General features: G+C 34.0%; 1 protein-coding gene across 1 annotated transcript; it reads left to right on the top strand.

Annotated features, from left to right (window-relative positions):
• The first annotated feature begins 9,915 nt into the window (after nucleotides 1–9,915).
• Nucleotides 9,916–11,126, top strand: LOC142529451 (uncharacterized). Its single transcript, XM_075634987.1, has 2 exons — nucleotides 9,916–10,052; nucleotides 10,623–11,126. The coding sequence occupies exon 2, from the start codon at nucleotides 10,624–10,626 to the stop codon at nucleotides 10,975–10,977; it is 354 nt and encodes a 117-aa protein (XP_075491102.1). The 5' UTR covers nucleotides 9,916–10,052; nucleotide 10,623; the 3' UTR covers nucleotides 10,978–11,126.
• Nucleotides 11,127–14,462: the final 3,336 nt, after the last annotated feature.

The following is a 14,462-nucleotide window of genomic DNA, read 5'->3' as shown; positions in this document are numbered from 1 at the left end:
TTATAAATAAATCACTTTCCTCTTTGTTAAGAAAATATGGTATTACACATAAAGTTTCTACCCATATCATCCTCAAAGTAATGGTCAAGTTGAACTTGCAAATAGAGAAATAAAACAAATTTTAGAAAAAACAGTTAATCCAAATCGAAAAGATTGGTCTTTAAGATTAATTGATGCATTATGGGCATATAGAACTGCATTTAAAACATCATTAGGGATGTCACCATATAGGTTAGTTTTTGGTAAGCATTGTCATTTACTGGTTGAACTTGAACATAAAGCTTATTGGGCAATTAAAGCATTTAATATTAATTTAGATGATGCATCTAAATTAAGGAAATTGCAAATAAATGAACTTGAAGAATTAAGAAATGATGCATATGAAAATTCAAAGATTTATAAAGATAAAACTAAAGCCTTTCAGATAAAAATATTATGAAAAAGTCATTTGAAATTGGACAAAAAGTTTTGCTTTATAATTCTCGTTTGCATTTATTTTCAGGTAAACTAAGATCGAGGTGGTCAGGACCATTTATAGTCAAATTTGTTTATCCTCATGGTGCTGTTGATATTGAAAATCCTAAAAATAATGACTTGTTTAAAGTTAATGGGCAAAGACTTAAGCCTTTTATAGAAAATGAAATTCTTAATAATGAGTTTATGCCTTTATATGATCCACAATAATTGTTTGATATTTTCATTTTGTTTTGCAGATTCTAGTTCATTTCCCGGTTAAGTGGCGGATAACGGTACTCCGTGACTGTTTAAGTCGGTTTCTTCATTTTTCCCAAAATAATTGAAATATATATAATAATAATAATATGGATGCGTGTATTATGAATCTTCGTAAATATTTTGCTTGTTTACCTGATAATGCGTTGAAAAAAATTTATAAAGCTAGATATGAGCGGCTAAGGTTGATGATGTCATATGGCATACCGAATGATGTCCGTTTGATAATTGAAGCAAAAGTCCGATTGGTTGGGGAAGCAAGTGAATTAATAATAAGACATATGCCCGGATTTGGTAAAAGCACATATGCCAAAAAGCGAAGAGCTAAACGTATAGGCGGATGTCATAAATGTGCAAGGTGGACTTGTAAAGGAAAATGCAAAAATGTTGGAATGACATCAATGAATAGAGAAGATAAAATTTTATTCATTAAGAATGGTCTGAGTAAAGAGCCTTTGGATAATTTTCTAGAGGTTCTTGATACGCATTCTAGTGGGTACGTGCAAAATGAACTTCTTAAACTATGGTGGCAATTTCAACATGAGGAATATCAATATGGACGGTGGAATCAGCCTTACAAAGATCCTACTGTAGTAACGCATATCTATTTAGATAAGTAAATATATATACACAATTTCGTCTTGGGAATCTGACGTTAAAAGACCCTGTTTGTCAATTTATAAGAAAATCGGATGAGAAGCATATCCTCGACTCATAGAAGGCGTTGAAGCCGTTACTGAACGTAAAATCAGAGGAAGATGTGAGCCACAATCACAACTACGCTGTATATATTTGTTTTAATTTTGTCATTTTTATTTTCTTTTAATAATAATAATTTCCTGTTCAAATATTGACTTTTGGCATGTTACGCTTATAAATTCATATGTTGTGATCTAACAATTACAGAAAACATATTTCTCAACATGTCAATGTCCACGGTAAGTAAAATAAAAAATATTTGTGTATTTTGTGGATCTAGTGCAGGAAAAGATTTAATTTATGAAGAAGTAGCAGAAAATCTTGGAATAAAACTTGCTAAAAAAAAGATTCATTTGGTATATGGTGGTGGTAAAGTTGGCCTCATGGGAAAAGTTGCAAAAGCTGCGCATGCAGGTGGAAGTGAAGTTTTAGGCATTATTCCGATTACCTTAGCCAATCTTACAGGACCAACAATAGGAGAAGAAATGAAAGTGGACAACATGTATGAACGAATCACTCAAATGATTGAACATTCATATGCTTTCATTGCTTTGCCAGGAGGTTTCGGTACTTTGGAAGAAATATTTCATACTGTTTGTTGGGCACAATTAAATATCCACAATAAGCCAATTGGTTTGTTAAATGTTAACAATTATTATGATAAACTGTTATCTTTTCTTGATGATGTTGTGGAACAGGGATTTATTTCATTAGCTTCGCGAAGGATGTTAGTTTCTGCTACATGTGAAGGTGAACTTATTGATTTACTGCAAGTATTTAGTCATGAATCAGATCCATCCTTATCTCAACTTAATTGGCCAACATCCAAGAGTAAGAAAAGAAAATTCATGTGATGCTAAACTTGTGATTCAACGGTATGTTTTAATGTTTTTCTTTAAGGTATGAATAATTTCTTCTTCTCCTCTTAGTTTTTTTTATATAAAAAATTAAAATATATACTTATATATGGTAATAATAATAATAATTTTTAGTTCAATGTCGAGTAAGGTGTCAGTAAAATGCACCTGAGACGCATTAGTTAATAATTATTGGAAAATCACAATACACTAGATTTTAATATTCATTATATTCAAAATACAGACTAAAAGAAAAATTAGTTTTTCATATGTACCAATTTATATATATATTTTGATCAATTAATATAAAATATATAATAGATGTGTTCATATATATATATATATATAATTGTATGTGTTTTCAAATATAATAATTTCTAAAATTTTTATGAGAATATAGTTAAAAGATATGGTTTGTATGGTTGTTAACATGTATAATTGAAAGAATTCTTTTGTAAAAATATAATATATACTCACACATCTTTTGTGAGTGAGTGGTGAGAAATGAGAAAACAATTAATAAACTTTTATTGATTATTAAAAAATGGTTAATTACAAGAATATAACTCCCCTACAAAAAATATTTATTGAAAAAAGAAAAAAAAAGAAGTAAATATATAACGGACTGCAAAATACTTTATTCATTGTAATTTTTTAGATTTGATTGATGTACTATCAATGTGTTCTAAAACATCAATATTGTGTTAAAAAAAAAAAAACAAACAAAAAGATTTGTTTGTGCTAGATAAGTTTCAAAGGTAGTCGGATGTATCCGTTATATAAATGTTTATATACATAAATATATATATATATATATATATATATATTTATTTATGGTAGAATGTTTGGATAAAAAAATTTCATGTTATTGTAAAATTTTGCAGTCACGTTATTTAAAAAAAAAACAATAAGCTAAAAAAAATAAGAAAAAAAAAAGGATTTTATTCTTTGTAAATTTTCCTATTTTGTTTTCAATATTAGTTTAATTAATTGTCTGTTTTAATACTTAGCCTTTTTCAATGAGAGTTAATATTCATTCCAACTCCATGAGTGAAAACTAGCTATTCCTTAAACATTTTGACCTGAAAGAATATATGGAGTTGAGGCTTTTACAATAATATTCCTGATATTATACATGTTATGGGGGTGGTGTGAATTATCTTTTTGACTATATTATTATAAAAAATTTAGAAATTTAAAAAAAATTATATATATATTGTTACTTTATATATTATGTGAAAATAAAAATAATAATAAAAACATATCTAATTATATATTATTATATTAAACGAAAATATATATATATATATATATATAAATCGGTATATGATTTTGTTTTTAATGAATATGTTTGTATTTGAATATATAAAAGGAATAAAGAATCTAGGTTGTGATTTTCCGATAAATTTTATTACTAATGGACTAGTAATAAGATAGTGTGGGGGTGTGATGAAACTTAAAATTAATAATTTATTATATGTTAAAACCTGTATTTTAAAATTTAAGTTTCATTAAAATTATAAAATTATGTTATTTTAGTATTGTTTGTTTATATTTAATTGTCTTACTAAATATGTTTTATTTTCAGGTTTTCTACGTGTTGGTAGAATAATGATAACTCAAGTTAGAAAATTCAAATGGAGGTGACTCAAACATGTTTGGAATCCTTGAGAAATTATCTACAACTTTGCATAAGACATGATTGCCTAAAAAGTTCCTTAAGATGATCAAATTGTGCAAATATCAAAAGGAGGATAAATTTACTTTTACTATGACCAGCATATAGTAAAAATATCATAACTATTTCAATATTTAACCAAATGAGGTGAACCAAGTGGCCAAATTCATCTACAGACAATTCCCCACATGTTTGCCATTTTGAGCAGAGTCAAATTCGGTGATTAAAGTCATGGAACAAAGCATTGAAAGAAGGGACATGGAATTGAACTTGGAGGAGACAAAGAATACTATTGCAACTACATGACATTAATAAAAATTTTGACCCTTTCTCTCATTTGGCCTATAAATAGAGGCCTTGTGCTAGCTTGAGAATCATTCTATCTCATTGTAAAATATAGTGTGAGTGTATATCAAAGTTCTAAGTTCCAATACATTTTCTTTCATGTTCTCAACTATGAGTGATATTTTAGTGTTGATCAAAAGTAAGATTATGGCAAGCTAAATCTATTATGTCAAGGTGAAGATGATGCATTTTTGGTGAAGTAAGATTGTTTATATTTTGTATATTCTTTCTTTATTTCTTTTCATTTAGCTAACTTATTTTTATTGTAGGTATAAAAATGAATTATTTGTTGTTATCAATTTACATCAAATGCTTGATACCATTAAAGTGGTTATCTTGATTTGTTGTTTAATTTTGATACAATAAATATTTCATCACTTATTATTATATATATATAGATATATATATATATATATATTTATATAATAATATCATAATATTTCATTTAGACGATAGCGTGGCTCTGCCGGTTGTTCTAAATAAAATATTATGATTTAATACTAACATCTAACAATCTAACATTTACTTTTTCGCAACTAACTTTTATTTTTCGCATCTAACTTTTACTTTCTCGCAACTAACTTTTACTTTATCGCAACTAACATTTACTTTACCGCAACTAACTTATTAAATCAATATATTTCATTTAGGCAATAGCGTGGCTCTGCCGGTTGTTCTAAATGAAATATAATGATTTAATTTAACATTTACTTTATGCAATTATTTATTTATATAGTCATAATTATAATCATAGGTACCATATATAAAATATCGGTTAATTCGGTATTTTTTGTAGTGGGAACTATATTATATTATGTGTGTGTTTAATTTTTTTGGATCATTATTTATGGTGGTTTCTTTTGTTTTAATTTTAGTTAAACAATATTACATAAACCAAGAATAAATCCTCAAGCCTTGACAAAGTTTATAATTTGTAAACATAATTCTTACATTTGGTAATCTATAAATTAATAAATTTAAACTCAAAATAACCTCTGTGTGGATCGATCTCGTACTTACGAATTATATTACTTGCAGACAACCTACACTTGGGTGAATTATTATTTAAGTAGTAGCAGTGATGATGCGCGAATCTTGCTTGTGAAGTGCGTTTCCCTCTCGTCTTTCTCCAAGCTCTAGCCGCCGCTTCAAAGTGTCAAAAGTTCCTTTCTTTTAGGTTTTCCTCCCCTTTTATATCTCCTTCCAAAAAGCCTCCCAAAACATGTTATTTTCGAGCCCATAAATAATTATCTTCCAAAATTTCCGAAAATCTGCGCCAAATCTTAAGCTGATATCATAGGGCACGGACCCCGTGTATACCTCAGGGTCAGGGTCCGTGCAGACTCTGTGTAAATTTCTGTCTGGGAAACAATGGACACGGACCCCGTGTAAGGATCCGGGGTGGGGTCCGTGTTGACTCTGTAATTTTCATTCTCGGAGGTAATGGGCACGGACCCTGGGTACAGATCCGGAGAGGGGTCCATGTAGACTCTGTAGTTCTCTTCTTTGGCTTCTATGACGCGGACCCTTAAGCGGGGTCCGTGTAGGGGTCTGTGTTAGTTCTTTGTGCTATTCCCTATTTTTCCAGATGTTTCTGATATGGCATTGCGAAGCTTGACTTTCTTTCCCTTTTGTTGGCTTTTATCACTTTTTGGTCAAACCCGAAAAAGGCAATAATAAAACGAATTAAGCGCAAAACTCGGAATAAAAACGGAAGATAAGCACAAATACGACAAAATAAAGTCCCTAAAATGCTATCGAATTCGTGCTTATCACATCATGATCACGATTATTAAGATTACATGAAATTATACGTTGCATGCTTGGATTTAAGGAAAATTGCATAAGTGCATGATTTTTATAAGTGATGAAAATGATGATGTTTTTGAATGATGAGAATTAGTTGTGGATATCGAAGTAAATGTAAATGCATAAGACGTATATGTAAATGATGATGATGAGGCCTAGGCACAGTGGATGGGTAATCCAGTCATTGATGTCCGACCGCCGTCAGGTACCGCGGTTCTATGTATGATGGATCCATCGTAAATGATGATGTACGATAGTCACCTCTAATGAACTTAATTCACCAAAGGAAATTATAACGATGAATGATGACTGGTGATTAACAATGAGCTGTTTTGACACGTCATTATTTTACACGACACGTTTACATTACGCTTTTAAAGTTCATGAAAGGTATGTTGATTACATGATATTTTCATTGTTGTGTGCTATGTATACGTACTTCTTATTTCTGGTACAGGTGTGTTGAGTCTTTAGACTCACTAGGTGTGTTTGATGCAGGTGAGCATGATATCGAGGGGACTGGAGATACCGAACTCTGAGTCGGCAGACCTGGTGGGCGACACGACCCGAAGACCTCATTTTTTTGCACATTTATGATTTTACAATTTGAGAAGATATGAGAATTTAATACGCTGTTTTATTTTACTGTTTGATGTTAGGATTTTTACTCGTTTTGCTCCATTATATTTTTATTGGTAATTAATTATTATTATTTTTAAATGATATTTTTTAACGTAGGACTGCATGCATGCAATTTATTTAAATTCTTATTTTCAAAATGTGAGCTTTTAAAAAAAATATTTCTGTACTTTTAAAACGGTAGACGTTATAGTGGTGGCTCGAGTTGAGCAGTCCTAGGCGCATAAGTTACGGGCACCGCGGCTTGTGGCTTGAGCAGGGGTCTTTGGTGCAGGCTGGAGGCTCGGTGCTGGCCCAAGTGGGTTCCGTAGGGTCCATAGGTGGTCTAGTCAAGGGTTGGCTCGAGGTGGCTCGGGTGTGATTAGAGAAAAAATGAGAGATGACTCGGTGGAACTAGATAGGGTTCGAAATATTGGCTAGGAAAAAGAAAAGGTGCGAAACATGGTCCATGGAGGTCGGTTCGTGGTTCACGAGGGTTGGTTAGGTATAAAAGTCTATGTTTAAAGTTTGAGAAGAAAGTATTAAAGTTTGAATTAATTAGGAAATTAAATGCTTCAAGAATTAGTAAATAATAAAGTAAATAGAAAGCCTCGAATTTAAGCTAAATAAAAATATTAAAAAAATTAAATTTAAGCTTAAATAATTATTTGGGATGGTTTAGATTCAATAAACGTAAGAAAAAGTCAAAAACGAGAAATTTTAAGTCCAGAGGCAAAACAGTCATTTGAGACCTGGATAGTATGAAAATGGTTGGCAGTGTCCCGAGGGATCATATCGCATGTTAAATGATATTTTTGAATGTTTACGATGAAAATATGAGATTTTATGAGTTATGATAAAGCTGTGAAATTTTTACTGTTACAATGATATTTTTCAAATGTGAAAAGGACACGATATTTTATGACTAAAAAGGAAAGAAAAAAATATTTTGAGGGATATGAATTAACTGTGACAAAAAGGATATGATATATGATTTTTTGGAATATCGTGAGGGAGAAGGTCCCAGAGGGAGCCCGTTTACGGGAAAAGGCCTCAGAGCGAGCCCAACGATCGTATTTCCATTTTACGTCGGTGCCTTGTGCCTGTAACCATGCGTAATGGTGAGCTAAGACTGATCCATCAAACAGAGGATAAAGGCTAGTCACTTTCAAAGATTAAATTTCACCCAAAATGATAAATGATTGAAAGTTTTAAGATTTAACGATTTATGATTTAATTATGATTACAAATATATTCTGAATAAAATTATGATTTTAAATGCATGTGCTTGTATATGTATTATTTGCTACTCATGTTTAGAACGTGTTAAGTCATTAGATTCACTATGTTTGAATGCTTCAGGCGATGATGATATAAAGGGAGGTGCTGATGCTTGAGTGGATCGAGTGTAAGGCTTTGTAATTAATTATACTGTAATTTGGCATAATTATAATAATTATTGAGTTGTATAATTAAATTAAATATTTATGCTAAATAAATTCAAGAAGTGTATTAAAAATATGTATTTTAGAATATCGGAGAATTGATGATCAATTATTATTATTAAATGCATACAATACACACATACCTCATTCAAAAGAGAAAAGAAACGAGAGAAGAAGGAAAAGAAAAGAAAGAAGGAAACCCCAATTGAGGAGCAGCTGCGGTAAAGTCGCGATATCTCCTCCGTCCCAACTTGAAACTCAGAAATTATTGAACGGTTGTGTTTCTAACATCCTAAGCTTCGATTCAAACCATAAATCGCGAATTTTGATCAAGTATATGAGTAGATCGAAGATGCTGTTCCAGTGCTCTGTTTCTGCGCGAATTCTTCCGTTTTTTAGGTGAGAGTTTTTGTGTTGCTGCAATTTTTGTAATTTGAATTTGTAGAAATGATCTAAAAAAACTTTGTAGTGCTTTATGTTTGCTGTTTATAGCCACTATAGTAATGGGTTTTTGATTAGAAACGGATTTGTTATGATTTTTCTACCAAAATGTGTCAAAATCAAATTCTGAAATTGTGCTGTGTAAAACACCTACTGTATTTCGGGATTATGGCATATATGCACTCGGATTCTGAACTTATGATTTCGATGAAAGTTGTAGAGCTATGTCTTGTCTTCAAAATGATATAAGAATCGTTAAATTCCAATAAGCATTGTGCAAGTTATGATGGTTTTTCATAAACTACTGAGTATGAGATTTCTGTCCGAAAATTTGTTGAGTGGCAGGGTGTTCTAAATAATTCTGGGATTAATCTACTGAGATATGGAAGATGGTTTCTTCTAAAAAAAGTTAGATATTCAATTTATCTTTCATTTCCAATTGACGGATATTGATTTGATTTAATATTGAACAAGATACAAATTTTATGCTCTTTTGTGCCAAATCGGACATCGGTATGGAATGTAGTTATCATGATCGTCTTACTGTTGTTTTGTTTAGGCCGAGAGTCTTGAACGAAGTTGTTATTGGATTGTCAAGTTGGTGTAGGTATGTTACAGCTCGGTAACATACGACGGTAAAACATAAATTATGTTTAATTGTCATTCTGTGTTGCACTGATGGAGTTTATGATTTGTTGACTGTTGTAAGTTGTTAAATGCCTTCGTTGTGATATATGTTTAGTATTGTGACGTATTATTGAAATTTAGCATATGATATACTGTTATGACATTAATGTTGAGCCCTATCGTTCTTGTTAGACCGTTGTTGATATCTATTGTCATCTGGCACTGTTGTTTATTTCGGGATCATAGTGTGGCTGATAGGCCTATATACATGAGATGTGATTGAACAATTCCGTGGTTAGTGCAGCCTTTTGAGGTGAGCGCTGGGATTGTGTCATCTAGTTCCTTCTATTGTGCCATCTTGTTATACCGTATCAGTTATATGGAAGCCGAGTCAGGGGTGTTATTCAGCACAGCTTGGCATACCTCGCATACTTGGCATGGCAGTTTAGTTGCATGACGATGTAGCTCCCCTGTGTTGTTGCTCGAGCATTATTTCAGTTGTTATCATATCGTTTGTTGGCTCCTGTTATCCTATTATTGTTGAGCCTGTCATGAATTGCATATTACATTTTATTATATGAGTATGCATTATTTATGACTATTGTTGTTATTGTTAAACTGTTTCATACCACAATCCTAACCTCAGTTATTTTCTGGGGAGGCTGCTGTGGTTGCTATTGGGCACCATGGTAGATCTCCCGAGTCGTTTTGCAGCATCAGGCCGAGGTTCCGCCAGTGGAGCTCGGGATTGAGGTTGGATTGCTTGGTTCTGTTCAGTGGTGTCTCCCAGTTAGTTTATATGTATGTCTTGAGTTTGTTTTAGTCTTGTATTGTAGTTTATTTGCCGGAGAGATGTCACGTGTATCTGTAGTGGTACTTGGTTGTTTTTGTGATTTTCTGAGTCGACTATGCGATTCTTTTGATCTGGTGAGTATTTGATAAATTTTAATTTCTGTTTAGTAATGGCCAGTGCGGCTATAGGTTGTTGACTTCGGTTTTTGTTTTTTGACTCTATTTGGAGTATAGTTTTATATAAACTATTGCTTGAGTTTTCGGGATGTCCTACTTACGGGGAGGTCATGTCGAAATTTTTTCTAGGCCCTGAGGTCCATTTTAAAGTATTTTTAAAATTTTTCTGCTGCAGATTTAAATCAAACCATTATTGTTTTATCATCAATTGTCATTACAGTAAATGGACCTTACATCTTGGTATCAGAGCGTAAACTGGGATACATTCGAATTAGAGTCTAGGACACTTAGTCTTTGCAATAAAATTGTCGTTGCGCCTGTATATGCTGCTTGACAACATGCTTATGTGATTATATGATTTGTTTAATTCTATTCTAATTGTTTTGGTGTTTTATCGCATAGAATGGATGGAGGTGGAGAAATTCCTGTTGATCAGATTCCTCTAGCTCGAGGTCGAGGTCGTGGACGTGGTAGACCTCGTGTTCATGTTGTTGATGATACTTTTGTTGAGCAAGCTGCTGATCATCTAGACCAGCTTAGGATGGATGAGTTAGTTGCAAGTTTCCATACTATGCATCCACCTCGATTCAGTGGTTCTGAGGGAGATGAGAAAGCAGAACTATGGATTTCTGAGATTGAAGAATTGTTTGATTTGATTGAGTATCCTTCAGAGCGTCGATTCAGATTAGATGTGCATCAGTTGAAAGATCGTGCTAAAATGTGGTGGTCTACTACATTGATGACCTTAAATGCTTAGAGGATTGTTCCATCGTGGGATATATTCAAACTGAAGTTTAAGGAGAGTTACTGTCCTCCATCATTTTACAGTTCTAAGGCTTCGGAGTTTCATAACTTGAAGCAGCACGATATGTCAGTTGCAGAGTATGCTGATACTTTTTATGCTATGCTGAGATATGCTCCTCATGTTGCATCAAGCCAAGTTGTTGTTGTCGAAAGTTTCATTGAAGGATTGAACGATCATCTGCATCCTTTTGTTTCTATCGGTAAGCCACTGAATTATCTTGAAGCGGTAGAAATAGCAAAACGTGCTGAAGCTAGTCTTAAGAGGAGTGGCAATCTAGTGCCTACCCAACATCATCATTCGGGAAGGCAACAGTTCAATCAATCTGGTTCTGCATCTCTTCGTCCGCGTGGGAAGCAGTTTAAGAAGTCTGGTTCTAGTTCTTCGAGTTCAGGGAGTTCAGGGAACCGTGGTGGATGTCGTTATAGTGGACCTCACTGTGATCACTGTGGAGACAAGCATTCCAGTAATCCGTGTGTTGGAGTTCAAGGGGTTTGTAATAATTGTGGTCGGTCGGGTCATTTTGCTAGAGTTTTTCCTAGTAAGACAGGGAAAGCAGCCCAGGCAGGTAGTGGAGTTCAAAGTAATAGATTCTCAGCAGCATCTCAGTCTTCCCACCAGCCTAGTCGCCCTTCACATCAGTCCAGAGGGCAAGGTGGTCAGCAGAATCAATCACATGTTCGTGCATTTGCCTTGACTGAGGATGAGGCTCAGGCAGCTCCAGGTACTGTCATTACCGATAACTGTACTTTATGTGGTTTTATAGCACGAGTGTTATTTGATGCCGGAGCATCTCATTCCTTTGTTTCTCATGCATTTGTCGTTTCGCATGATCTTCGCACCACTAGTATCAATATCAATCTATCTGTTGCTATTCCGATGGGCAAAATGATTATCACTGATAATGTGCTGTTCAATGTGGTTTTTTTTCAAGATGAAAATGTTCTATATTTGAATCTCATAGTCCTACCTATGCATGATTTTGATTGTATCGTTGGTATGGATGTTTTGACTACAAATCGTGCCACTGTTGACTGTTATCGAGGAATAGTTCGTTTCAGGCCTAGCTTTGCTCTTAAATAGAATTTCTATGGCCGTGGTTCTCAAGCCAAGATTCCTCTAGTTTCTGCCATTGAGATGAATTGATTGTTAGATTCTGGTCATGAAGGTTTTCTGGTTTATGCTGTTGATCTATTGCAAGATGAGCGACATATTTATGATATTCCTGTAGTCCGTGAGTTACCTGATGTATTTCCAAAAGAGATTCCTGGTTTTCCACCAGAACGAGAAGTTGAGTTCAGTATCAAATTAATGCCAGGAACTGAACATATATCTCGAGCATCATATCGTTTAGCTCCTGTTGAGCTAAAAGAGCTGAAAAAACAATTACAGGATTTGTTGAGTAAATATTATATTTGTCCGAGTTCTTCGCCGTGGGGTGCACAGATTCTATTTGTCAAGAAGAAAGATGGTACGATGCGGATGTGTATTGATTATCGGCAACTGAATAAGTCTACTGTCAAGAATAAATATCCACTCCCTAGGATTGATGACTTATTTGATCAGTTGCAAGGTACTTCGGTGTATTTTAAGATTGATCTCTGTTCTGGTTACCATCATGTGCGAGTTAGACAAGAAGATATGCCGAAAACATCTTTTCGCACGAGATACAAACACTTTGAATGTTTGGTTATGCCTTTTGGTTTGACAAAAGCTCCTGTTGTGTTTATGGACTTGATGAATCGAGTATTTCGTAAATATCTCGATCGTTTTGTGATTGTATTCATCGATGATATTCTTATCTATTCCAAGTTTGAAGAAGAGCATGTTAAACATTTGATATTAGTTCTTCGAATTCTTCAAAAGAAGCAGTTGTATGCCAAGCTACCCAAGTGTGAGTTTTGGTTAGATAAAGTGGTGTTTCTGGGCCATGTCATATCTCAACATGGTATTTCTGTCGATCCAAGTAAAGTGGAAGCAGTTCTGAATTGGGCACGACTGACTAATGTGCCAGAGATTCGTAATTTCATGGGTTTAACTGGTTATTACCGGAGATTTATCGAAAATTTCTCAAAGATTGCTAGACCTATCACTCAACTGACTCAGAAAAATCCGAGATTCATTTGGTCTGATGAGTGTGAGTCAAGTTTTGTCGAGTTGAAGAAGAGATTGACTTCTGCACCAGTTCTTACTAACCCAAGTGGTTCTGGAGGATTCGTTGTTTGTACCGACGCATCAAATCGAGGATTAGGTTGTGTACCGATGCAATATGACAGAGTGGTGACCTATGGTTCTCGTCAGTTGAAACCGCATGAGTCTAAGTATCCTGTTCATGACTTTGAATTGGTTGCTATAGTTTTTGCTCTCAAGATTTGGAGACATTATTTGTTTGGTGAGCAATTTGTAATCTATTCAGATCACAAAATCTTGAAGTATATGTTCTCTCAGTCAGATTTGAATATGAGGCAGAGACGTTGGATGGATCTTTTGAAAGATTATGATTGTGAGATTCAGTATCATCCGGGAAAAGTGAATGTCATTGCCGATCCTTTGAGTCGTAAGGTTGTTGATGTCAACTTATCCTCGATTTATGCTTCTAAGTTACGAGAGGATATTTGCACTTCTGGGTAGGATTTTCAAATCTAAGGTAATGCTGTTTGCGTATCTCAGATTTATGTTGAGCCAAAGTTGATTTAGATTTTAAAGTCAGCTCAGAAAACTGATGATCGAGTTCTGAAATCTTATGAGTTAGTATCTCAAGGACATCAATCTGGTTTCTCAATCCACTCAGATGATTCTCTTCGGTTGAATGGTAGATTGGTTGTCCCAGATATTCCTGAATTGCGTACATCCATCCTTAAAGAAGCTCATTGTACTCGATATATTATCCACCCAGGAGACAGGAAATTGTATCATATTCTACGGCCTAAGTTTTGGTGGAAGAATATGAAAAAAGATGTGGCTGAGTTTGTGTCTCGTTGTATGATATGTTAGCAAGTCAAAGTAGAACGAATGAGACTTAGAGGATTACTGGATAGTCTTGAGGTTCCTCAGTTGAACTGGGAGCACGTGGCTATGGATTTTGTCACTTATTTGCCACGTACTTCTCGTCATTTCGATGCCATTTGGGTGATTGTCGACAGATTATCTAAATCGGCACACTTTTATTCTGTATGAGAGGACGTATTCACACAAGAAGATGGCTCGTCTGTATATTGAAAATGTTGTGAGACTTCATGGAATTCCAGTTGCAATAGTCTCAGATCGTGACCCTCGTTTCACATCAAAATTTTGGACTAGTTTCCAAAAAGAAATAGGTACATGACTTGCGATGAGCACTGCTTACCATCCTCAGACAGATGGTAAGACAGAGCGTATGATCCAGATACCCGAGGATCTGCTTCGAGCAGTGGTTATGGATTTCAAAGATAGTTGGCAAG

Source organism: Primulina tabacum, chromosome 16 (genome assembly GCF_025594145.1).
Source record: "Primulina tabacum isolate GXHZ01 chromosome 16, ASM2559414v2, whole genome shotgun sequence".
Taxonomy (NCBI): domain Eukaryota; kingdom Viridiplantae; phylum Streptophyta; class Magnoliopsida; order Lamiales; family Gesneriaceae; genus Primulina; species Primulina tabacum.
The sequence above is the reverse complement of the archived record's forward strand: the minus strand, read 5'-3'. Positions and strand labels throughout refer to the sequence as shown.